Source organism: Monodon monoceros, unplaced genomic scaffold (genome assembly GCF_005190385.1).
Source record: "Monodon monoceros isolate NGI ecotype Baffin Bay Population unplaced genomic scaffold, NGI_Narwhal_1 Super_Scaffold_19, whole genome shotgun sequence".
NCBI lineage: Eukaryota > Metazoa > Chordata > Mammalia > Artiodactyla > Monodontidae > Monodon > Monodon monoceros.
The window spans coordinates 81,274,302-81,301,708 of NW_021703775.1; the positions used below are offsets into that span (position 1 = coordinate 81,274,302).

The following is a 27,407-nucleotide window of genomic DNA, read 5'->3' on the forward strand; positions in this document are numbered from 1 at the left end:
GGAATAGACGTTTTCTGTTAAGCTTTTAAAAACCAAGAACACTAAGGTTTTAGGTCTGAAAGCGTTTCTCTTAAGCTTTTGTGGTTAAATTTTGGAAGTAGTTGAAGACTAATTCAGGGCCCCCTCAGTTAACAATTACTCGGATCATTTCAGACCCGTCTAAGGAAAAATTAAGAGGAAGGAAGAGACCCAGATATACATGTTGGGAAATAAGGAGAAAATGCTAAGGTGATTCTTTTCAGCTCTACTATTTTAAGATCTCAGATTTTGCTTTACTGACTAATGAAAGGAAAAAGTCAAACTGAATAACAGGAAATGACATATTACGAAATAGACATATAAAATTTAATCCCTTTGGTTTAACATACATCTTCAATTGTACAATTAAAAACAAGACAAAATCGATCCCATAAAACAAAATATAAAATATTGTTTATATGACCCGTGTCCCATAATACCTTATCTTAGAAAACCAGCAATTTAGTTCACATACTTCATTAGAATATTTTAAGGTAAGAATGTAACTATCAACCCTACTTATACGAATAACCTACCTCCCTGAGCCCAAAGGTACCTGCGGTTTTAGTTCCGCTACAAAATTACACTTTTTAGGATTTTTTATGTATTTCAACTTGTGTACAAAACATTCCCCTGCCATAGTAACACAGTCTCATAAATTCATGAATCCTTTCTAGAATTGTTAGCACACTAGACAACTAAAGCTTGAAGGTTCCGGAACATGATAAAACAGAAGTCATTTCTCATAACAGGAAGATCAGGAAGAACTCTGTCTTGAGTTGTGTCACCGGTTCACAGTAATCACAGTACGTGTTACAATTACTGTGTTTATTCCCTCTGTCGGGTCCACCTGACTGATACTAGCAGACACAGCAGTCATGAGCTGCAGCAGTGTTTTTGCCTTTACTTCATTTGTTAATCAGTGCTGACATCCACATAATAACATTTGCAAGAGCAAACAGAATCTCTGTCGTTTGAGAAGGTTTTGCTATGCTACCGAATGACTGCTGTGTTTGGGAAAACGCAAAGAAAGCGTCGGAGTGGGTTCCACTAAGCGCCGTATGCTATCTGCTGGGTGTAGGTGATCGAAAATAACTTATCCTCTCGTCTCAAGAAAGTCTTTAAGGTAGCCCTTATCACATCTCTTCACTATATGTACACGGACACCACATGTATATATTATCTATTTATATAAGACAGGTATGTACACATTTACAGACACGGGCCTTCAAGACGTATTGCACTTACATACACGCAGCTTTAGCTTTCACGGACGCACACTGTAACCGTTTAGGTTCTTCATGAGAGAGGCAGTTGATATGTTGGAGAGAGTTGCAAAGGAAGACTTCGGTAACTTGCCCTATTGGAGTAAACATTTACTGGGGAATGAGAGGCCGAGGGAGAAAGGGCGCACCTGGTCCTCTTGGGGTGCCGCGCCCGTAACCTGAGGCGGTCACAGTTACACCGAGTCTGAGGTGCACGAGTGAGCAGGGCCCACTAGCACTGAAGAGACAATATTTTTATAAATAACGTAGCAGATACCTTAAGGTTCCCAGGTGATCTAGTAAATCTTGGAACAAAGTTTTCACTTTTAATGCTAAGTATTTATATCAGAAAATTCAAACATCGTGGTACATGCTTTCTCTGTCATCTGAAAAACGCCAATGCAATACAGTCAATGCTATCTCCAAGCCAAACGCGGTGCCATCTCCAACTGGAAAGGAACCCCCCCTTCCACTGACATCCACCCACGTTTGGAAGGTGGCCGACCGGGGAACCTGCGGCTTGCCAACCCAAAGGCCCACGTGACAGCTTCCCTGAGCTCACTGGGAGTCGTGGGCCGGGGCGCCCTCAGATCTCGGTGAGGGTGAGTTTGTACAGCCCCCCGGCCTCTTCGATCTGCAGCTGGAAGGTGTCTTCGTTGGAGTAATGCTTCACGATGTTGTCGTCCATGTTCACCAGGATCCTGCAAGAGGGGAGCCGAGACAGACCCACTCAGTGCTGCCCGCTCTGCCGGCAGGCCCAGCCTTCACCGTCAGCTCTGCCCCTTACTCGCTAGGATGCGGGAGGTGACTGCTGAAACCTCCCTATGCCTCCACCTCCTCGTCTACGAAACGGCTGTTAACAGTAGTGCCCACCTTGTAGGATTATTGTCGGGATTAAATGAGGGACTCAAGTAAAACGCTTGCCATGCAGGGCATGTGATAAAGAAAACACACTAGCTTAGCTATTGTTATTATTTCAGCATGTAGTAATCATTCAATAAACAGCATTTATTATAATGAACAAAATAAGCCTACAGAGGAGCACTTCATTGGTCCAGCTTTCGAAAGCAGATCAGTAAGATGAACCTACATGACCTGAAGCCAGGGCTCCCTGACAAATTATCTTCCCTTTAATTTAATTACCCTTAAGGTTTAGCTGAACTACTACTATCAAGTCCCACCGTTCCTACTAGGCCCATCTAGAAAATTCCATTTGCTTTAGAATTCAGCCAAAAAATTCTTATTCTATACCCTGCTTACCCATGCCACACAGCACAGACGCTTAAGTAAAACAGTACTAAAAATATTAACTTCTGGACAAAGAAGCAACATTCTGCCATTGAAAACATGATCCAGGGCAGGAGGATGGAGTGGGAAGGGCAAAGGTTTTGCAGTCGTCAAAACAGAGCTTGAGTCATGGCCTCAGCGCTAACTCACCACCTGCTCTTGGACAAGCCTCTCGGGCTCTCTGGGCCTCGGCTGCCTCGTCTAAGAACTATGAGTAGTAGCGCCTGTCTTAGGGTAACATGAGAATTAAATAACACACCAAGCGCCCAGCCCAGTGCCTGACTCACGACAGGGCTCAATAAACGGGGTAGCGATTGTCATCCTTAGTAAATTTCATCACGTGTTCTGGGATTTGGAGCCACTGCACTGCAGCCAAGCATGGGAAGAACAAAGACTCTACTTGAAAAAAAAACATAAAAATGTCCTAGAAAAGTAAATCAACTTTATGGGATAATTTAGTAAGAAAAAATGCATTCTTGCATTGATGCTTCTATAACTGGTTCTTGACTGGGCACAAATGCACGTGAATAACATGAACGTTATATAATATTAACACTATTTAGAGGCACTAAGAATGCCAGTCACTGCTCACCCTTTTTTACACTTCTTGAATATTTTCCCAATCTTGTCTTGGGGAACATCATATTTGTCTGAGATCTGAAAGAGTAAAAGAAAAATAATCACAAAATGCTGTTTTCATGGCTTGAAAAAACAAACAATATATATATTAATATAGTGGTTCAGACACTCGACTTTCCATTTCTCACAAATGCACATGCCAAGACACAGATGAGAGCCCGTCTGTTTCTCACAAATGCACATGAGACACAGATGAGAGCCCGTCTGTTTCTCACAAATGCACATGCAAAGACACAGATGAGAGAGCCCGTCTGTTACCTGCCTTTGGAGAAAGCTGGAATCGGGTGTTTGTTATTTCTCGCGAGATTACAGATGTCAGAAGTCTATTATATGGCCATAGTTTTTTTTAAATTAATACCTCACAGAGCAGTTTTACGTTTCTAGAGAAACTGAGCGGGAAGTACAGAGCTGCTCACTGCCCCCCATACCAGTGTGCTGCACTTGCTGTGTGTGATTGAGCCGACACTGTGGCAACTCAGTCGCCATTAGGAACTGAAGTCCACCATCCACTCTAGTTCCCTCTCTGAGCTGTACGTCCACGGGTTTTGACAAGCGTACAATGACACACAGCCACCTTGTCTCAGGTACTTTAGTCAGCACACAAAGGCCTCGCTTTGGAGTCAGACACACCTAAGCGGGATCAGTTCTGACTCACCCTCCACTGGCAGGTGACCTTTCTAACCCTCAGCCTCCTCTTATATCACCTCGCCCACCCCAGGGCTGCTGTGGGATTAAAACGTGTCCAGCACAAAGCAGGAGTTAATTTCGGGGACAGAATTATGAGAAGGAAAGAAACAATTTCACATCCCACAGCCCAGAAGGAACACCAAGGCCCCGATCACAGCAAGGCCTGCACCTCTGCCAGGGCTGCCCAGAGCCTCTCCAGAGGGCAGCGAGGCTCCGGCCAACGTGTGGCCCCTCCTCCCTTCATGACCAATGGGTGGTCCACAGAGTGTGATGAAATCAGTACGGTACAAACTTTGGAGGTTTTCCTCTCAGGGCACAGGCGCTATCTGTATAGGAAGGGGATGGATTACTACAGGACAAACAGCTGATTCAGTCCAGATCAAACGCTTTATCTGCACTGCTGTCCAGACCACTCCCACACTGGGGTCACTGCCCACCCAGCCTCAATCCGAAGAGCACAGCTCCAGGGGGCCCTGAAAACGGGGCCTCAGAAGACCAACCTTCAGATCACTTTCAATCCAACAAAAATACACATTTCAAACCAAATCCAAGCTCCCATCATACAAACAAGTTCATTTCTTTTCTGTATCACTGGATAGTAATTCTTTGTATATTTATGTAATCCCCGCCCAGGAGATGGAAGACTGTAATGAATTCCTCATGAGTTGTGAACAAGTTATATTCGGCATAGTGAGTCTTTTTTTCACATTCTCCTCTCCCCATAATCAAGAGTTTGCGTGATTCTTAAGAAGGGCCGTCAGAAGACAAGGTAAGCCAGAGGGACCCAGGAGAAATCGCAGGAAGCAGAGGGCTACAGGTGGCAGGAACGGGCTAAGAGGCACTGTGAACGCGGAGCTCCCTGAGGGGCTGAGCGATAGCGCCCCCAGCCTCTGTCCCGCTGCCCTGCTTTAGTTTTCTCCATCGCATTTATCAGTGCCTGGCAAATTACCCAGTAATGTCTTCGTTTACGTTATTGTCTCCATCTTCCTAACTAGAATCTAAGCTCCATTTGGCACTGTCACGTACCCTTCTAACTCCAGGGCCCCAGAACGGTGCCTGGCACAAAGCAGGCCCTTAACGAATGTTTCTTAAATGAATCCAACACACTGCAGTAGTCAGGGGTGGGGGGGCGGGCGGGAGAAACCTATCTCCAGCCCAGTTATGGGCGTGCTTTGAGCTCAAAGATCCCGATGATTTACAGGGGCCGAGGTTGATAAATATCAAGACTTTCACCCTGGGGCAAAGCCAGAATCAGCATGGCACCCTTCTCACATCTCTCTCTGATGTCTTAAGGGCAGGCTGGGGTCAGTTTGCTGTGGGCCCTTTGCTGAGATCCTGCAGGAGGGGCTGTGGTTGTCTCTGGTCACACGTCTACATTTTCATGAATAGGCTCTGAGTAAGATCTTGACACAAGTTCGGACACGCCCCAGATCAGGAGTTTCAAAGGCAGACTGAGGAGCCACTGTTTTACGCGTGAAGTTTTTAAGATTTTATTCGCTAGAATTAACTTTTGCTGGCTTCTAAGTCGTTTAAGTGGCAATCTCCCTTTAACCAAGTCTATGAAAATTAAACTATTCCATAGGTCATCACAAATTCACTCAATTCAGAGGATTAGACATTGCTGAGTGATTACTATCTACCAACCAGTGCGCTGGGTGCAGCGGTCTGAGGCGGGGACAGCCCTGCAGCCGCTGAGGACCTTGGGACGTGGGGTAAAACGTGGCACGTGCTGCAGCCACAGACAGGGCGCTGGGACTCAGGAAAGGCTTCAGTACCACACACAAATCCGGATGTTCTGGTAAGGTTTGTTCCAATCAAATTCTATGTAAGTTTCTTTTTACTTTTTAAAGAGGACCACAAAGTTCCTCTTACTTACAGCTTCCATCAGGCCTTTCAAAGACGGAGTCTTGAGCATCAGGGCATCGAAGACTTCTTCCGACTCCTTTCGCACATAGAGCAGCACTGACACCCAATTGGGAATAAGGAGGGAAAAAGAAAAGTGCACTTCATTGACAGGAGCAAAATAAGAGAAAAGACCGTGGGTATTGGCTAAAATAAAAGGAGATGTCCACATCAAGGACAGCAAACACGAACCGATATAAAATCTGTCTTAAGGAACACAGCTTTCAGCTTCTTATAACTCTGCTGGAGGGCCCAGCTCAAGCCAGGAGCTGGTCTGACGGAGGAACACCCAAGGAAGTCAACACTGATGAGATCTGTTTGAGCAGTGTATGCTTTTGACAAATTCAGAGCTCACTTCCCACTGAAAACTCCCACTAGGAAATGTAAACCAACGCACCTCTCTTTGGTTCTTCTACCCGGCTCAGCTTAGCAGGAGGAGGGATCACAAAATCGTCTTCCGAGCCATAAGGTCCCCTTTTCAAGTTAGACCTGCAGGTGATCCGAAGTATGCAATTAGTGACTTCACCTTAAATCACTTGCAGAAACAAAAGGAGTTTGGGGGTGTATCGCTGAATCTTAGATTTAAAATGACCTTCGTTCTCTATCTGGTCCAGCTTCCTTATTTTATGGATGAAAATGTGAGGCCCAAGGAAAGATGCCAAGTGAACCAGGCTCGCACTACTGAATGGCAGAGCTGGGACTATGCTCACTCAGGCACCTGCCAGACACCCTGGCTGCTCTTACACGGCTCAAGCTGCCGGTGTGGGAACGCAGTTTCTTTTCAGGAAAACACTTATGAAGGAGGTGGGATCTGAGACGTACATGAAGGTGGTAACAGAGGAGAGGGCATGTCAAAAAAGGGAGGAAGTGTGAGCGGGAAAATGCAAAGCCAGGCTGGCTGAAACAGAATGTTCCAGAAGAAGATAAATCTAATCTGGAAAATCTTGATCATTCAGCTCTGAGGAATTCTAGATTTTATGTTGCAGTTATCAGGGAATCTGAAAGTTCTGTGAGACAAGAATGCTGTAATCAGTGTGTGGTAGAGATCGGAGGGGACTCCAGGACCTACAAGCAGAAGAACCAGTTGGAGGACTTTGGAGACAATCGTAGCATAAAACTCCAAAGGGTTAAAATACAGCAGTGTCAGCGGAAATGCAAAGGGGAAATGTTTACAGTACGTTTGGAGAAAGAAGTGAAAAGATCAGAGTGATTGGCTTTCAAAGTTATGCGGTGTTCAATGTTGTGAGGTTCAGAGTAGGTGAGCAAGAAAATAGTAAAAAAAACACTGAAAATGAAATAAGTGTTTGCTTCTGAGCAGAATCATCACTTCAAGAATAGAGGCTGGCCCTTAAGATACTCCGTCTCAGCTTCCGGCACGTAACAGGCCTCCGACGAATGCACCTGCAGGATTTATGTCTGAGAACACAATGAGTTAAAGAGGCAGAGAGAAGGCCTGTGGCCAATTCAGGTGGGCACGGGGAGCCAGGATGGCCCAAAGAGGGGGACTGGACCCTCAACATGGTAGAGTGCTGAGCGGGAGGGCTGCTGGTGTGGGCCAAGGAGGGTGCCCCCAGGTGCGGGGAGCGGCAACACCTCAACAGCAACAAGCACACCCAGAGGCCGCCTCTGGGTTTCTAAAGCCCAGTCTCCACAAAGAACCAGGGTTTCTTGGAGAAGAGGCTGATCTGAGGGCCAGAGAAGGGAAAACGCAAGTGCCTGGAACACACTCTGCCTGAAAGTGAGGAAGTGCTCAAGCAGTGAGGACAGGAGGGTCGTGTCAAAGGGATCCAGGGGCAAGCTTGAGGGACCCCGTAGCCCCGGGACAATGTGAGCAGAAACCGCGAGTCCGTACTGATATAAACACGTAAATGAAGAAATGCAAAGTGGGGCAAGGAATGAGACATTTACAAAGCTACAAAGCGCCTCCCCTCAAAACACTTACTACAAAAGGAGAAGAGTAACTCCACAGTGAGAAGCCTGGTAGACACCGCCTGAATCAAGCAATCAGAGCGAACGTCACCAGCCGCAGGGTGCCCTGAAAGTGTGTGCCCCCGACAGGACACACTGAGAGCAGGGCCTTGTCTGTGACGTTCCCGCCAAGACGCATCATCTACCCCAACCAAGAAGAAACGAAGGACAGACCCAGACAGAGGGATGTCCTGCAAAACAACGGGTCTGTAACCTTCAGAAGTATTAGCTCAGGAAAGTCAAGGAGAGACTGAGGCCGTGCCAGATTGAAGGAGATTAAGGAGACAGGACAACTAAATACACTGTGGGAGTCTGAACTGGACCTTTTCTTGCCATAAAGGATATCACTGGAACAACTGGCAAAGCCTGGATGGGAACATGGACTGGATGGTACTAAGGTCTCAATGTCAATATCCTGACTTCTTTACGCAGGAGAACATCCTCATTTGTGGAAACATACACCAAAGTATTTAGGAATGATGCATGGGTCACTGGGTCCGCAACTTACTCTCAAATGGCTCAGGAAAAAATGAGTTCTTTGTATTATAATTATTCTATACGTTTGAGATTGTTTCAAAATAAAAAGAATTTGCTAAAACAAAACATAAATCTTACCCTTCACCCTCCAATTCTTCTGAGGCAATGGGAAGGACCTAAGACCAAAAAAAAAAAAAAGATTGCTTTTCAAGAATATGCTAAAATACTTTAGACCTTAAATGGATTATTCCTAAAATGAAAATAATTTTGAATGTGACCAATCTCATACAAAATCTTCCAGCCTTATTTTTCAATGCCCAGATTCTTGGGGATGTCTTGAACTCCTCTAACTCAGGGGTTGGCAAACTACAGCCCACGAGACAAGCCTGGCCCCGCGCCTGCTTACTATTGGCACACGGCCACTTCCATTCATGGCGCCGCGTTTACGGTGCTTCTGACCCCACAGTGGCACAAGTGAGTGGTCACAACAGAGACTGTCTGACCCCCAAAAGCCTACAATGTTTATTATTTGACCCTTTACAGCACAAGACTGCTGACCCCTGCTCACCCCAAAGCTTCTCATTAGAAACTGAAGACACTGGCAGTGACTTTCCTGAAGAATTCTGAAAACTCATCTGTCTGTAGGAATCTGTGTACAAAGCGCATGGCAGATGTCTTTGGGGTATTTCTCTGAGCTCAGCTTGGCAGGCACGCTCCACGCCACCCAGTTCCTACCTCCACTGAGTTTCTGCTCCAAGCAAAGCTGACTGCGTATTTGTTAAATTTCACATTAGTCGCCCAAACACAGCCAAACATGTGCCAATGATGATCCCCTAACTTAAACCAAAGAGAGAGCCCTCAGATGTTCTTTATTCCATTAAGGATCCCACCCCAGGCATTCCTCTGGCTTTTCCCTCCTGTCCAGACCCATGTAAGTTAAATTCACAGGATCACTGACTCAAACTCCAAATTCTGTTACTATTCCAGTATCCTTTAAATGAGATAAGATACAAATAGATAAATCCACACAGAATTAGCTTGCCAGGTCTTGTACTGTGGTTCCACCAACAATGCTTACACACACTTGACCGCATGGACATCATGTTGCCCAAACCGAACACTCCAAGGAGCTGACACCTAACGCTGGCCAGACCTCACGAAGTTTTAGCTTCTGTTTGCCATGAACAATGCCAAAGACTTTCTTTCTGCGGAGCTTCACTTCCTTGCAGCCACCCTGGGATCCTGGTTACCTACGTGAGCACCCCGCTGAAGGCTGGCGAAGTGCACGTCAGGAATGAAGAGGACAGGCTGCGTGTCGAGATCAATGAAGGGCTTGAAAACCGTGATATCCATTCGTTTGTGAGAGGGAAGCAGCGGTACTTTGACATCAGAAACTTAAAAAAAAAAAATGAGGACACCACAGTCAACAGCTTACATATGCAGACTGGATGCAGGCCACAGAGCATTTTCCTCACTGTTTAAGAAACTTAAATTGTAGAAGAATATCAAATACAGGTCATGCTGCCTGAACTGAGAAAAATCACAGCTTATGTGAAGGAATAGGTTGTTTGTATGTGCACTAAAATCAACTGCACATCTCAGGAGAGAAAAAGCCATCTTTAAGCACACACAGACACACACAACCAGAGATCCAGAACAGAGGCAAAGCATGCTGAGTTTCTGCCTGAAAGGCTAAAACTTATGATTGTATAAACATAATTTGGAAGTAATTTCACCCTCACTCTCCTCATTAGATAATTTGTTCTGACAGCGATGTACGCTTGAATTCAGAACACAAACCTCAACTTCAGACCCTCATCTTCAGAACCGAACCTCAGGGAGGTTGAGAGTCAGCATGGCTATCTAACTCTTATTAATTGAATTACAGACTCCATCAGCCCCCACCCTGAGGTGCTTAGTGACGAGCTTTCCTAGCCAGTTAGCTGCTCTCTGAAGTGACGTCGTGAGGCTGCAGCGTGATGCCAGCGAGAGAACCCTGACTGTTGCACTCAGGCCACGTCTGCTGGGCACCAGCCACGAAGAGGACAGGCGCGGCCGCCCGCATACTGTGCATGAAGCGCTGCCCGCACAGAGCAGCTTGCTTTTTTTTTTTTTCCCTTTTAGCTGAAAGCTACAGGATTTTGTGAACATGAATGCTGGTCACATTAAAAAAGAAAAAGAAAAAAAGCTTTCCCAGTGCCATGTCCAAACAGAAGCCCTACAGATTCTGCAAATGTCAGAATACTCAACATAAGACCACCACACTCATGTGGAATGAAGACAACCTGAATTCCGAAGGGTGTTATTCTTAAAAACCTAGACAAGTTCCAATTTCATCATGAGCTATTCGGGCGGACTGTGTGTTATTTTTCAGGACTGGAGCCAGCAACCTGAACCAGAACTGACAGGCAAAATCGTCTGAACTCTGGAGAAACTCAGGAATCCTTCCTGCAGTTCCCCAGAAAATGACTTAGTTCAGCCCTCATCTGTCCTTGTACCTGGTTAAAGGAAGCAAAGCTACCACCTCACAGCAGTAAAGAATATCCACTACTCTATCTTCTGCTTGAAGCCTTCAAGTCACTGTTCTGAACGGAAAAGGTCTAAAATGCTTGGTGAAAACACTTCTACTTACAGGCATTCAACTGGGAGCTGGGGTCAGTACACTTGCCTTTTCTTTTGCTTTGTTTTCGTTCTTCATCCCTGATTTTCCGTTCAGCTCCCTAGGTCAAGAGAAGACAAGACATGGTGCTGTTTATCTGATCCTCTTGAAAATATTTAACTCTTATCCTGATCTATGGGGGGAAAATATCTCCTCTTTGGACATGAGCTGCATTGCTTATTATACTCATGAAGCTTATCACAGTAGTTTCCTCTAAAAAGCCCATTCTTAAAACTATTTTTAACTATATAAAATCACAGGAAAACACTTATTCAAAAAACAAACAAATAGGGCTTCCCTGGTGGCGCAGTCGTTGAGAGTCCGCCTGCCGATGCAGAGGACACGGGTTCGTGCCCCGGTCCGGGAAGATCCCACATGCCGCGGAGCGGCTGGGCCCGTGAGCCATGGCCGCTGAGCCTGCGTGTCCGGAGACTGTGCTCCGTAACCGGAGAGGCCACAACAGTGAGAGGCCCGCGTACCGCAACAAAACAAAACAAAACAAAACAAATAGAGCAAAATTCCCCTCAACAATGGACGTGGCCAGGTTAAATGGAAAGTTAAGAAAATCCATTAATGTACCACACACTGGCTTCAAAGACAAGTGACTTTTCTCGTTGTCTATTAACAAGAAAATGAAAGAAAAAACACAAGTTAACCCTGCTTTGAGTGTACTTTCCTGTATGGGCAATGTGGTCACTGAAAACTGTGATTTTGTCCAAGGACTTGGCATCTACTAAGTGACAGATAGGACCACCTGTGACTCACAAAAGCAAACATTTAACTAGAAATCTGCAGTCACCTAAGAGAGAAAAAGTATGCTCCCAGGCCTACAAAGAGGACATATGTACACAGTGTGCTCCAACCACACAGAGAACGGCACTGCCACACAGCTGAACCCACAAGCCTGTTAGTAACAAGCACGACCTGAAAGTAAGCAAGCAAGTGCAATAAAAACAAAACTATTCGTTAGTCATTTTGCTTGACCTACTGGCATTTTTTCTGAATGACATAGATTTCTTTACAAAGTTATTCAGGTATGAACTTACTTGACTTAAGGTGACTTACTTTTCTGTAAATAAATTCCCTAATAACAAAGAGAGGCAGTAAAAATCATCCCACTGATTCTGGCACGATTGTACAACAAAACCACATTTTAAAATACGGAATACAAAACCCCCTTCTGCCTTTTAGAAGGTGTTGCTCCACTAATGTACCAGTAAACATACAACCTGCTTATCAACATTGCTACGTGATACTGACGCAAACATCACCTCCCTGACGGAGGAGAACAGGCAGACATCACCAGTCTCCTCGAGTTACCGACTGGAGTTGGTTGGTATCTCTCAGGTCCTTCTAACAGTCTAACGATAACTTCATGTAGATGGTACGTTATATTCCCTAAAAGGAAGTTTTACAAAACAGGACACTTTCCTCCTTATTTATCAGTTACATCTACAAAGAATGAGAAGGGGCTTTTGCTTCCACTCAAGATTTACCCTCTGCTCAGAAACAACTGGCAGAATGACAAAGTGCATGAAACAAGGATTCTGAAGGCCCCAGCCACCAGGCAACAAAGAAGAGCAATTCCTTAGAAATGGGAAACCAGTGAGGCGAGACCCCCAGGTGCTGAGCACCCTCCAGAGTTTCCAGGCTGCGGCCCAGGAAGGGATGTCCGGGGCTCTCCACGAGCCAGATTCCTCGGAATGAGAAGGCAGAGGCGAAGCAGAGAGATCAAGGCGGCAGGCAAAGCGGCAAAGAGGAAAGCTGGGAGAGGAAGAACCCTGGATGTCTTCAGAGGGCCCCACACACTCAGCAGAGCACCAAGAGCACACGGTGTGAGGAAGCCACCCACAGTCGGGGAGCAGAAAACATCTGAAAAGACTAGGCCAGGGCCAGAAGCAGCGCCCCATGCCAGCGATCAGACTGGAAAAACGGATAATTCACGGGCACTGGGTAGAAGAGCCAGGAAGAGCTCGCCTCAGCCGTGGGGAAGAACGGCCTGACACTGAGCACTGCTCCAGACACGCCCAGCAGCCGGCAAACGGGACACCTGGGGGGGTCAGCCTGTTTCCAAGGAACTTCACTAGATCTCAGGACAAGGCTCAAGAAGATGCACAGGATGACAGAAACATCCAGCACCCAACAAGGTAAAACTCACACGTCTGGTGTCCAGTGAGATGCCAGGCATGCGGGGAGGCCGGAGACCAAGAGTGAGGAGGATGTGACCAAAGCACTGAAACAGCCCAGAACTGACACAGAAACCAGACATGAACCCGGTAACCGGGGCCTCAGTCCATGTGTTCAAAAGCCAGTGGACGGCTTCCCTGGTGGCGCAGTGGCTGAGAGTCCGCCTGCCGGTGCAGGGGACACGGCTTCAAGCCCTGGCCCGGGAAGATCCCACATGCCGCGGAGCAGCTAAGCCCGTGCGCCACAACTGCTGAGCCTGTGCTCCAGAGCCCGCAAGCCACAACTACTGAGCCCGCGTGCTGCAACTACTGAAGCCCACGTGCCTAGAGCCTGTGCTCCACAACAAGAGAAGCCACTGCAATGAGAAGCCCGCGCACTGCAAAGTAGAGTAGCCCCCGCTTGCTGCAACTAGAGAAAGCCCGGGCGCAGCAACAAAGACCCAATGCAGCCATAAATAAATAAATAAAAGAAACAGCAGATGTCAGAAAACATTTTAAACGGATAAAACTTTAATTTCTCCCTAGATTTTTTAAAAAAGAACATGGACATCGCAATAGTTTGTCTTTTGGCTAAAAAGAAGAATGTGGTATGAAGGAAAGAGATGTGACTTAGGGTCAGAAATCCCTGCTCTACAGCAGATGTAACTTGTCATTTGTAAAATGCAGCACATGTTAAAGCACTGCGGTGGGTAGACTAATGCCCCTCAAAGCTGTCCACGTCTGAACCCTCGAACCTGTGACTCTGTCAGCTTACACAGCAAAGGAGAAGGAGGCTGCTCCCCAGCTGACTTTAAGGCAGCAAGAGTCTCCTGGGGCACCTGCGTGAGCCCAATCTAATCACAAGGGTCCACAGCAGCAGGAGAGCCAGAGGAGCACGTGTGAGGATGGCTCTGAAGATGGAAGGGGCCATGAGCCAAGGAACGCGGGCAGCCTCTGGAAAGCAGAGAAGCAAGGAAACAGGTTCTCCCCTAGAGACTCCAGAAAGGAATCAGTCTTCCAACACCTTGATTTTAGCCCAGTAAGGCTTGGGTCAGACTTCTGACCTACAGAACTGTAAGATGATGGATGTGTGTAGTTTTGAGCCACTAAGTTCGTGGTAATTTGTTAACAGCAGTAGAGGACTAATACACCTAGCACATTATCAGGCACATGGCCGGTACTCGGTAAACATCGCTGAGCCTGGGTGTTTGAGGGAGTCCTCTGGGCCTGGAGGGCCTCAGGCTCATCCACGTAGGGCCGCATGCTTGCTCTGTGCACCCAGAACACAGGCCAGGATACCAGACCCCTGATGGCAAATACACTGCCAGTTTCCTAGTACCTTCTAAAAATCTTAATAACTGAGAGGTTTTAACAGGATGAAAAGAGGAGACGGGCAAAAACAATACAGTCCAATATTTCTGAGTGGGAAAAGTCAGAGTCTTCTTCAATCTTAGTTCAGCAGACGGCTCTGCCCCGTTCTTGAGGATACCACTGTCTCCAAACCCCAAACCAGCATGGGCCTATAGCCTCTCTGGATTTAATCCAGCTGAGCCCCTCGCTCTGCACCTGGCAAAAGTGCACATCTCCTCTCCAGAAAAAAGGGCGTCATACCAGAGAACAGAGATGACACTGACATCATTTGGGCCTGTGCTCTCTTCCTGCCTACCTGCTGCAGTCAAGAAGAATCTGCAGCTCACTTTCTCCTGCCTTAGTGAGCTGGCTGACAACTTGCCAAACAGCCTGGAGGGAGGTGAGCCAGTGATAACACATGCGCAGAGTCCTCAGACCCAGAGCTCAGGAAGAGCTCCAACACCGCAGCTGTGGCCTGCAGGTCCCCGTAAGCTGAGGGGCCACCAAGGATTGGGTGCAGCTGGCATGAGTCCCTGTGTGCCACCCTATCGGACACGCCTGACAAAATATGCTCATCGACCCCTCCAGTTTTTCAGTCAAAAGGAGATTATTTTTCTCCCCTATATAATGTGATTTTGCGTGGCTAAAACATGAATTGCTTATTTAAAATAAGCTATTTTATATTATCAGCAATACAATCTTATTGAACTTAAACAGCTCCTGGTCTTTTCCTGTGAGGAAGGGTGCCCCTTTCACGCTGTATTCTAAGTGTCCCTGCCGAGTCGGCAGCCTTACCTTGTCACAGAAGACTTTTATCTGGCAGTACGCCCGATGCACAGGCTTGTTGCTGCGGTTGTTATAGCTATAGGTGTCGATCTGAATGTTCAGAGGCAACCCCTTCACACCTTTCTGAGAAGAGAAATCTGTGCTTAAGCAGTTCACGGAGATGAAAACCTGCAAAGCAAAGAAAAGGTTCTGTAAGCACCAGGCACTGATGGTCAACCTTTGCACAGCTTGTAAAAACAGTAATGTCACTGAACCTATCCAAATATGTTCTAAATGAGAGCTCAGCTTCTTGTTTAAAAGATTTTTTAAAGAGGTAACAAAGGGTTTATTTTAAAACCACCTTTGGTCATAAGAATGCAGACCTTAAAGGGAAAAAACAGACAGCAGCTTTGACCCCCTGCCAATTCTCCGCCAGAACACTTATTTAGTATCATACGGTGGGGCTGAGGCTGGTTGTCTTTCTTGATGTCATTTTTGAATGTTCCAAATGGTACACATTCTCTTTGCAGCTGTGTTAGAGCTTGCAACAAACTCTTCGGGGATCCGCCTGTCTTTATGTCTATACCACCTCCTAGGATGACCTGTAACATCTATGTCCAAATATTCTGGAATTTAGGTAACTGTTCCTTAGAGAGACCCAGGTGAACCTTGTACAGATCACGAACACGCTCCATTCCCCACGCCCCCGCCCCCCCCCGCCCCGTATTTGTGATCCTGGATTTTAAGCTCTCCACACTTGGTCACAGGTTTTTGAGCTCCCCGTCAATGCTTTAGTTTTAGAATTTATTTCTGATGCATGAGCACCACATAGTGGGTATTATTGGAATTACAGTTTTTAAAACCGGTTGGCACATTTCAAAGACCCTAGACCCTTACTCTGGATTCCTGCCAGACCTGCATGAGGTGACAACCCTGAAGCCCTAACAACCAAAAACAGATCCGCCACAGTCGTGCGGGGTACCGCTGGATGAAGCAAGACCCAGAGAGGGAGGGAGACGTTTCAGTCAGCACAGGGGGGAAACCCTGTAAGAAGGTAAGATAAGAGAGCACGGAGTGGGAACAGAGGGTAAGGAGAAAAAAATTCTAGCCACAGGACAAAGAACGTTCTCCAGAAGGTATGCAAAATGCTGAACCAGGGTTTCTATTCTTGCTCTAGTCTATATACTGTTTTTAAGTAGGAAGAGACCAAAACATCCTAAAAAGACTGAGAACTTGTCCAAATCCCTCACTCGGCCCCCCCGCTCAGCCCCGTCCGCCCTCTCAAGCCGAGGACGCACTGGCAGCGTGGCCCTGCCTCCCCTCTGTCCTTGTCCCTCTTCCTGCTCCTGTCCCCTCCTGTCCCGGTCCAGTCCCCTCCACAGCTCCTCTCTGCTGCTCTCCATCTAAAGGTCCGACTCAAGGCCCTGCTCCCAGGCTGTCTGCATTCAGCCCGCACTGTGACACGGAGCCGACAGCACTGAGCTGTCGTGCTGGGCATGCACCTTACACACGTGACCTGGTGTCGTCAGCACAGCCTGGAGGGCCTGTTATCCTCTGTTTACAGGTGAGGCCTGGAGAGACTTTTTAAACTGTCCCCAGGGCAGAAAGCAAAGGGCTGGGATTCATATAAAAGACTTTCCCCCTTCACTCCTGGCTGCCTCTGTTTCCCAAACCAACTTTTTATCCTATAGACAAATCACTTGGCTTTTCTTTACTACCTGGAATGGTTTGCCATTTTTATATGTGTATGTTTTATGTCCCTGACTAGATCGTAAATACTCAGCAGGCTGGGTCCATTTCTCCACTTGACATGGTTCCTGATCTAGGACTGCCTTATCTTACCTATGATTTTTTCTTTTCATTTAAGTAATTTTCAGCAAATAAGCAAATTGCTCTAATTTTTTAAATATATAAATCTAGATATGTAGGCAAAAGTGGCACACATGAATTTCAAATCCACTACAGAAACTTCGTGCTTTGACTTTATATCTTTTCCTATACGTTTTTTTAAAACCGTTTCATATATAATCCATAAACCAAAGTTAAAAAGAGTCTATGGAATAGATGAAAGAAGGACAAACAGAAAGGCAGACAGAAAGACAATAGTTCACGCAAACAACTGAGCACATAAAGTAACCAAACCACCACATTTTTCATTTTACAACTAAATGGAAAATCTGAAATGTTCTCCATCATTCCAGGCCACCCGGCTCGATTCCTAACTCAAAAACAGCTGCCTGGGAAAGTTACACTTTACCCTCAACAATTCCAGGAAGTCTCTGACCCAAAGTGGTATTCCCTTTACAAGAGGATTTCATGGTAATCCAACCTAAAACCTAACCTGCCCTTGCTTCCCAGTGTCAAGTTTCTATTCAAAGCAGAAAAATAAGCAGGAGCCAGATCCCAGGATCAGTATAAACACGGAGCCTTCAGAAAGGCATTACTCTCACTGTTATTCATGATCACTTACAATTGCTTTCTTATGGACATGCTTCTCCTATTTTCATATCAACTCTTTCTAAACCTGGCGGGGTTCTAAATGTGTCAGAGAAAGTGTACGGCGTCCCTAACTCAGCATTAAAAAAGTGCCACCTTCTCTAGTTAAACACACAAACATACCAGTAAACAGTGAACGGGGCTGTGCGGTATCTAGGCCAGGGACACGAGGTACAGGAACAGTGGGCTGAAGCCCTGCAGGAGAAAAATGGGGGCGGCACAAGAACAAGCCGGACAGTCAGAGGGACAGCTGGCCCTGAGGGGGACACCAAAGGCTGGCAAGGGTGCAAGATGCCTTATATATGTTCTAGCAAGAGGTAACGTGGTCAGCAGGAAAGGCTTTGGTCTGAGAAGCAAAACGCCTAAGTTTTGGTCCCAGCTCTGTCACTAACTGTGCCGTGATGCGGGCAAGGGTCCCCCACTGTCAAACACAGGGCTGGATTAGACGACGATCTCTAGATGACTTTTAACTGCAGTCCCAGCATACTTACACTGAAAGATGATGAATCCTGTATCCCTACTCTGTATTTCTAGTGACAATAATTTTGTGTAATACGTTGATCAATCAACTTTTTACAAATCATGTTCTTTTAAGAGTACCATGTGAAGTTGCCGCTTAAAGTTATCATACTAGCTACCTGTATAAAATTAAGAATCTTACAAAGCAGTGGTTCTCGAAATGTGGCCGGAGCATAATCCTGCCTGGGAGCTCGAGTGCTTCACACCCTGACTCACCTGGAATCCCCGGGCTGTCAGCCTGTACCGGAGACGGTGACGGTGAGGCCACGTCTACAGTTCCTGCTCCCACGCCTGGGGTGGGTTTCGGGCTCGAGAACTGTCTTAGGTCCTCCCTGGGTAATTCTCGTGATCGGCCAGGATAGAAACCACTGCCGTCAAGTAATTAATCTTCTATGTACTTACACACTTTGAGCGATCAAAGATCTCCTTTGGCTCCAAAACTCTGAGGTTATTAAAACGAGTCCCAATATATGGTTTCCTTTCTTGAAAGAGTTCCGATGTGCTTACATGTATTTATATGTATCCCATCAGGTTGTTTTTAATTAAAAAAAATTTTTTTACAGAGGTACAGCCCTATCAAATAAGAATAATATTCATTTAATCAAAGGAAAGATAAAGATGAAAGCATCTGTTCAACTTTGCTATTCAATAAGGTCGTGTGAATTCTCAAGAACTCCTACTTTAGAAGACAGAGGCCTGAAAAAACCTATTAAAAACCTGTCAGACTTCACTTCTTATGTTTATCCCTCATGGGACGTTTGATTTTCATGGGGGTTGACGTGTATGGATGAACTGTGTGTTCGGGTGTGAGACTGGCCAGTGGCGTCGTGCCCACAGAGGACAGATACAACGTTCAAGCAGCCATTCCTGTTCCTGGGGCCTGGTACACAGCACACGCTCAGCACACAGGTTTTTAGCAAGAGGAGGAAGATGCCGAGGGAGCAGTGAACAAACACGACCAAGAAGAAGTACAATGCAGACACCTAAAGCAGCTTTCTCGTATTTATCTACATCAGCAGTGGGCCACCTTTTTCTGCAAAAGGGCCTGATGGAGTTTCCGCCTTTGTGGGCCACATGCAACCACCCAACTCCGCAGTAACGGTGCGAAAGCCGCCACAGATGATACGTGAACAGATGCGGGTGGCGGTATCTTGAAAAATCTTTACTCACATAAACAGGCCCCTGGCTGGCCAGGGCCTGAGAGTTGCAGTTTGCTGACCCCCCGAGCTACACCATTCTCTAAGCTGCCGGGATAGTAACTGATCCTTACGACATCACAATGTGGTAAGAACAGCGAGGCAGCACTACCCCCCCTTTTTGTAGTTCAGTATTTCCACTCTCCCCGCAGGTGACCTCCTGAGAAGATACCCACTATGGGCTTCCCATCAGTGTGACCTTCACCCACACACCCACAGTCTTGATCGATGCAGCCCACGCCCGTGGACGGACTACACTAAGTTCTGCTGGAGAAGCTCAGTCAGTGTCTGTGAATCTTTATTTAGGAAGGTGACAATCTTTAATCAGCAGCACCCAAAACAGGGAGAGAGCAAGTGTAGGACACAAGGCAGAGCTGTGCTCTGGGTCCTGGGGCAGCAACGTGGCAGATGTGTTCTGCTCCTCACCATGTTAACACCTGGACTGGGTTCTACCTTGGGTGACTTGGCCTTGGACAACAGGCCAAGTCACCCAACTCTGGATAAAACAAATGTTCAGACCATACTCATTGTGCAGAGAAATACTTTCTATAATGAGATTACAGAAAAACTCCAATATCACCTACAGAAGGTGGGAAAGAGGTGAAAAGGAAGATGGATTATTACACATCCAACTCCTCTTCTATACAATACACGTGTGTGTGCATGCACACACACAGCCACACACACATACACACTTAAAACGCCTTATTTCTGAAGTCTGAGAGTAGGCTGAAAGATACACAACCTTCCTTCTCTAGAATGACATAAATAAAGATCTTTAAGAACTCAAGTAATGACCTTTTCTCTGTTTTCATACTTCCTTGCCACTTATTTGGAGGAAAAGTTTGATTTTATTCAAATAATTGGAACAAATCTCAAAAGATGAGCAACTAATGTTCCCACCTAAAATCACTAGAGAGAAAAAAAAACTAACCACAAAAAACCCTGCTAAACAGGTGGAAAGATGCTCGGCAAGATTCCTCTTTAAATGTCCAGCCCATTTTTCTAAGACAGTTCCTCATTCTTGGCCAAGAATTCATGCACTTAGAACTTCTCAAAAAATTTAATTTTGTTTTCATGCACTTAGAATTTTTCAAAAGATTTAATCTTGTTTTCAAACCTCAGTTTGAAAATGAGAAAAAAACAACAGAATAAAGATTTACATTATCAAAGGAGTAACTTGTATAGATTTTTTCATTCCAAATGTTTATAAGCACAGAACCAACAAGAAATCAGATCCTGGACTAATTTATGATGATCTTTCCAGGAAGCATTATGGCAGCCACACAATGCTGTTCACCAGCCAGCTGCTGTGTCCACTGTGACTCCTCAAATGGAAAGAAAAGGAGAAGAAAGACACAGGGAACTAGTCTGCTCAAAACACAGGCCACAATCAGCAGTTCATTTCCCAGTCGTAGAGTGAAAGCAACTGAGAACAAATTTTATAAACCCCCAACTCACCTGTTCTTTGGGGGCTTTACCATCAATACCACAAACCAAGGCACAATTCCAGAAAACGTATGGAGTCTCTAGTCTAAAGGGAGTAGTCAGATGTATGAGCTTTGACAAGTGAGTTTCATTTGTGGGGAGATATTCTAGAAATAATTTTTCACCCACCTAATTCACAGAAAGAAAGCATTAACAATGCACTTGGAATTCATCAGGAAGAAGTTACAAAAATTATAAGCAGGTGAGTCAGAAGCTAAATGATGAAACTGACTAACTTAAATACACTAGGATAATTTTCATAAACAAAAAGGCTGTTCCTTTTCAAAAAGTTACCACAACAGTAATACTCATTCTATATTATTATTCCTGTACAAGAACCTGACAGCCAAATAATACAGTTTTAACTTTTTTTCCCACTGAGAGATTTAGGTGGAATTTTACACATTATTATAACATTGCTCCTAAAATGGTGAAAATCATTTCCTTTGACTTCCATAATATGGTTTTCTCAATGAGTGGAATAAAAAATTTCAAAATGTGAACCTTTAGATTCACTAAGAACATTATATGAACCACTCTTATGACAGTTTGGATAAAGTTTTCTTTTTAATTAAGTTTTTTTAAGGGATAAAGTTTTCTTTTTAAGGGCTCTGATTTTTACACTACAATAGAGTAACAAAGCGTAATGCTCATAAGAGTGAGAGGTCACAGGCGTTCAGCCGCATAATGTCACCTCAGTGACCGGGACAACTAAGTCATAAACAACCTGCAGTGCTTCTCCAGAGTCTGAAGGAAGGGACCCAAATTCTTAAGGCCCTCCAAAACCCAGCTCCAAAGTCCCATTCTAGTTTCACACCTCCTTTACAGGAATTTTTACACACACTTTGGGGATCTTTATTTTCTCTGCCCCTCAATTTAAAATAAATTTTATTCCATTCTCTACTGACATCTCTCTTATAAATAAAGACCTAGTAACAGCTGATAGAACTTCTCTGAGATGCGTTCTCTAACTACCCCAAAAGAATTACAGCCCTGTTTTACTATCTATCACATTGTAATAAGTAGCCTTGCCCCCAGCACCCTGTGGCCCTACTGTGAGCTTCTATTTCAGGCCAAGGGCCTGGTATCCACACCCCCGTCACCTCTACTGAACACTTGGTCACTCTGTCACACTGTGATTATAAGTGCTCTAAGCCCCTTGATGGCAGGAATTATGTGTGACCCATTTTTAAAATTTCTTCCAGTGTTTAGTATATTTTTTGTATTCTCCTAATGCCTATTACTACTAAATGGTACTGAATTAAAAGCTGGTAATGAGAGATAGAAAAACGATAGGTATATAAAAATCCAGCTATTATCTCCAAATCTTAGTTTAACAAGCTTCAAATCCTCACAAAACTTTAAATACACACAACAGTGCCCCCCCCCCCCCGCAAAATAAAACAAATGAAAAGACTCGACAAAAAAAAAAAAAGAGCTAATATAAATTTACATAAATTAACCCTTCTTTCTTCTGGCCTCTAGGAGAGCGCCCTTTAAACAGTAAAATGGCTACAAATCAGGAAAAGAAATGAAAAAAGAGAGGCTGCTTCCCTGACATTAGGCAATCACCAAACACCAGTATCACCACAGAATCTTAATCATTCATTCTTACTCAACAATTTTCAGTTGCTCACCACTGCCTATGTAATAGACTAAATTCCTTAGCAGTCAAATGCCGTATGTGATGCAATCCGCCTTTCCAGCCATATTTTCCACCACCTAGAGCAGTACTTCTCAAATGTGAATAATACACGTATCCTTTTTAAAAGAGAGAAAAAAGTTCCTCAACCCCTAAAAACATATCCAATCCTAGTCTGAGAAATACGACTCTATTCAAACAGCTGTGTTGATCACACAGCACCCTAAGGATTCACCTGGACTTTATCTAGCTCAAACCTAACACCTAAGCACAAACACTAGCACTGAAGCCTCCTGGCAGCAACTGGCACCAGAATATACTTGTGATTTTAAAAGTCTAATCACTGAATTGAAAATGCAAAGAAATTCCAACCCCAATATACTTGGTCCACAGACCCCAAGGGTTTGAGACGAATCCTTTACAGGGAGACGTCCAAGGTCCTCACTAGGGCACCACAGGGCCTTCAGGATCTGGTCGCCCACTTGCCTTGGATGTCCAGCCCCGATCTGAGCTCTGTACTCACACACATCCAGTTTATAGGCTCATTCTGGGCTCTGAATGCTCAGCTAGTTCTTATCCTTTAGGACCCACTCAAGTGTCACCCTTGAGGAACCTTCTCTGATCTTCCTATTCCAAGGTAAGTTCTATTCCTCTGTGTTTACTTTTATCACTGTAAGTACTAGAGTGGCAATCTTCTCCACGAAATTTCGAATTTCCTGAGAACTGGGCCACGTCCCACTCACCTTTACATTCCCAAGGCATCCTTGCAGTGCCTGGCCAATAAGAAGTACGTGTTCACTGAATGAAGGACCCCAAATTCATAAACTCCAGCCAAATAAAACTACATGCTGCTATGATCTTTGAGTTCCACTTACTGTACTCTTGCAGTGTACTGACTCTTTGGCCCTCAAAACAACCTATGAAATTGGTTCTACTCTGACCCCATTTCACAGATGAAGTTTAGAGGTTAGGTAACTTGCTGCCCAAGTTCACAGGTTATTTATGATCACATCCTTCCTCCAAGCAGATGTGAACACCTAGGTCATCTTGGTAGAACTGAGGATACCAAGCAGCTCTTTATACATACTGGACATTAAATAAATATTTGTTGAATGAATAATTAAATGGACTCTACATACCCCCTCAATTTGGAAAAGGTTATGGAATTTAGAGGCTCACTGATGTATACAGAGAGACAGACAGGTAAGTTCTAGGGCAGAGATAAATTCACATAGGGAGCCATGAGGTAATTTTCTACAGCATCTATTCACGTTTATACTTTAAAACATTATCTACAGTGACCATCTTTCCATTACAGAAACTACAGGTACCTAACAGTCTGTATTTGATAACTAAGCATGTTATCCCTTCATTGTAGCTTTGTGTCATATTGACAGGTGTGGTAACATCTACAACTTTCTTGCAAGATTAGAGTGTTGCCGCAGACAAATCCCAATGTTGCTTCCTGCACTGCAATGTCTGGGCCTCAATGTGTCACAGCACCTCTGCAGACTAAGTAAGCTGTTCCAGGTGCCTCGTTTCCACTTAAATTCACAACAGCTACTCTGTGGGGGAAAAATAAGGAAGAAAAAAGGTCCCATCAAACAGCCTTTGCAAAAATATTCTGCGGCTGCAATCTCTCAAAGCATGGTGCCCAGTGCCATCTCTTCCATAAAGCCTTTGACTCCCTTAGCTGAAAGTACCCCTTTGCCCTGGAAATCTAAAGAGCATTTTAAAACCTCACTTAAGACCTGTATCATCACACAGTGTCACCTCTTTTGAGGACAGGCTTTCTGCTTGCATCGTCTTTTTTTCCCTCCCTTATTGCCTGCAAAAAGAAACACAGTGAATAATTTGTTGAATGAATGAACGTACAGCTGAGAAAGTCAACCCTCTGCAGCATGACTTCTAGCCGGTCCTCTCACACAGGAGCAGTTGATAACTAGCCTGCAGAGGATTTCCTGGAAGGATGTTAGAAATGAGTTAAATTGATCAATAATGACTGAAATAAATTTTCAGGGGAGAATGGTGTTTTGCTCTTTTAAGTCAGATTATATACAACAGACGTTTGGAAAAGTGTCAGCCTACAGAGCTGAAAGCATGCCTGATCACCCTGTGTCAAAATTACATGTGTGCACCGTGTATTATGGTGCACATTCAGATAGTTCAAGTGAGTTCTAATTGCTTGGTAAATATACGCAAGAAAAGAGAAAAGATCTAATAGAAGGAAGAAAAGAAAAAAGGAAAATGGGCTGATTTAACTATGGGAGACACTTCACAAAGCTGATAACTGAAAAATGTTTTATGTCCCAAGAATGCACTTATCCTTGTTGTGTTCCCTGGAAACATTTACCTTTAACACGAGCATCACATGGTTCAGAATCTGGCTACTCAACACCTTTCAATTCAAGAAAGACAGTGTCCAACTATGGCTGAGGTTCAGGCTCTGAAGATACAGACACACGGTACACAGATGACAAAGACAAAACCAGGACCCATGCTTCCTGCTCCAAATCTGTGCTCTTGAAACCACAATGACACAATGAAGCACAGAAGGCTTGAAGAAGAACCTAACGGAAAAACTGTTCAGTGAAGTAGGGGAAAAACTGACCCCCAAATGGCTGTGAGCAGAAGGTCCCTTTTTGCTCAGGAGGCATGAGGTCAAGGTCCTATACCCCAGATCACGTGGGGAGTCTACACCAAGTCCCTCTGTGACTTCCTAACGCGCAAGGGAGTTAAAGATGGCTCGCCCCATCAGACAGTGACAGCTGTCACGGGCACCGTCCCCGCTGCCTCTGGGAGTCTTTATCGCTCTAACCCATTTCTAGTATTAAAATACAACTTAGTCAAATAAAGAGATCACATTCCTAACCTCATTCCTGGGATGTAACTGATCTACTAAGTTGAAAGCAGAAGCCCTAGAACAAGTTTTAATTTAACTCTCTTCCATATCAGTCAAAAATATCACTCTTAAAATATTTCTCAGTAGCTTTTCTTAGAAACCTTCTGATAAATGAAATTATAATGAGGTCAATAACATAGTTTATTCTCACCAAATCCAACAGTGCTAATTAGAATACAATCACTATTTTCCCAATATGTGTATATGAAGTTATGCCGGCTGAAACCAATGGAGTGGGAAACAGTTTAAAGGAAGAAATCAAGGTCCAATTCTAAAGTCTCATCAGACAGGAACACTTATTGAGCATTATACAGCAGACACAATCTTTGTTGTTGTTGTTTTTCTTTTTTGTTTTTTTTTGCGGTACGCGGGCCTCTCACTGATGTGGCCTCTCCCGTTGCGGAGCACAGGCTCCGGACGCACAGGCTCAGCGGCCATGGCTCACGGGCCCAGCCGCTCCGCGGCATGTGGGGTCTTCCCGGACCAGGGTACGAACCCACGTCCCCTGCATCGGCAGGCGGACTCTCAACCTCTGCGCCACCAGGGAAGCCCCAGCAGACACAATCTTAATCAACATTCCCTCCCCCCCAACCAAAAAAACCCCAAACCAAACAAAGCCTGATTATCTTAGTTCTGTATGAGCCTTGTTGCTCCCCTACTTTCTCCCGATGTGCAGGTCTAATTAATTAATTAAGCCCCAGAAGGTATCAGAGACTGAGTCATAAACTCAGAAGCAGGATCCAGTTCCACTACTGATTCACCAGCTAATCCTAGGAAAGTCACGCTTCCCCACTATTCTCATGACGTGAGGTGAGTAAAAAATCCCACTACGGAATAACATCAGCACAAACGAAAAGCCTTCAAACGTGCAACTAGTATCTGTGTTCTTCCGCAGACCGTCCAACAACCATCAAGAGAAAAGAACTGGAAGGCTGGGGCAGCGAGGAAAGGGGTGTGGGAAGAGCAAAGCACTAACTTGCAATCTTCTCACATGGACGTGGCATGGGGCGTTTCCCCAAAGACAAAACAAGGACGCAGTCATCACCCTTACAGTTGCCACAGTGTTGCCTTCCCACGCCACCCACACGCAGCCTTAGTTCCTGCAAAGATTGCAGAGGGCCAGGGAAAAGTCCCAAAGACAGAAAAAGAGAGAGGGAAAAACATTCCGGAGGCACCTGTGGCCCATCTTCCCTCTGTCATATCCTACAAGCAGGGCCTGGTGAACTTAAGAACACTTGCCAGATACAGTGATCGGGCACCTGTTGTCCCAAATAAGTAGAACGTTTGTTTGAAATACGAAAATCTGGATGCAGGTGTGACACAAGGCAAACACCGGCCACATTCCAGCATCTCTAGGCACAGAGTAGGGCAGGGGAGCAGACAGGTCATAAGGGAAGACTTGGCAGGAAGCTGACTTCTAATCAAAGTCTCTAATTAGATACTGTGAACTTTAAAAAGCTAAAGAAAAAGTCCCTGAGTAATTAACGTAGAGTTCACTTATATTTACTACCAGATTTGGAGTCTCGGATGAAGAAGATCTGCCATATAAAAACCCCCTGAACTCCCAGACCCTGCATTGCCCTGAAATCTCTATTCCAGGTAAATTCAGTTATGACTAAAAATGTCTGGGCAGGGTCAAAGCCCTCTGGTTTAGCTTACAAGTAGCAAAACTGGTTGAAATGACAGATTTAGAAAACCACTGGAGATGGAATTTCCAGGAAGGACCAGGAACAGGAGGGTTAATGTGACAAAGTGTCAAAAAGAAAAAGCTCTAGAGAGGAGCTCATTGTTTTGACATGGGCAGGGTGGAGGATGGGGAAAAACCTGAACTCTCCCCCACCAAAAAAAAGACTGAAAAACAAGTTCAAGTGACAGCACTTTTCTAGTGGCCGACCAGACACGGTGCCTCAAATCCGTTTCACAAGACGCAAGTTTCACTACTAAACCGAGGCTTTCTTCAGCTGCCACGTGTCCCCCTTGTC

At 45.1% G+C, this 27,407-nt stretch overlaps 1 protein-coding gene across 1 annotated transcript in view; it reads right to left on the reverse strand.

The window, feature by feature from the left end:
- Nucleotides 1-358: 358 nt before the first annotated feature.
- Nucleotides 359-27,407, reverse strand: part of GRHL1 (grainyhead like transcription factor 1) — a 46,103-nt gene continuing 19,054 nt past the window's right edge. Inside the window, exons 9-16 of the mRNA XM_029232172.1 lie at nucleotides 15,213-15,371; nucleotides 10,912-10,963; nucleotides 9,498-9,637; nucleotides 8,382-8,419; nucleotides 6,196-6,287; nucleotides 5,773-5,858; nucleotides 3,163-3,227; nucleotides 359-1,984 (exon numbers count right to left, since the gene is read on the reverse strand). Of these exons, the coding sequence (XP_029088005.1) occupies nucleotides 1,870-1,984; nucleotides 3,163-3,227; nucleotides 5,773-5,858; nucleotides 6,196-6,287; nucleotides 8,382-8,419; nucleotides 9,498-9,637; nucleotides 10,912-10,963; nucleotides 15,213-15,371 (747 nt within the window). The 3' untranslated portion in view covers nucleotides 359-1,869. The remainder of the gene's footprint in view (nucleotides 1,985-3,162; nucleotides 3,228-5,772; nucleotides 5,859-6,195; nucleotides 6,288-8,381; nucleotides 8,420-9,497; nucleotides 9,638-10,911; nucleotides 10,964-15,212; nucleotides 15,372-27,407) is intronic.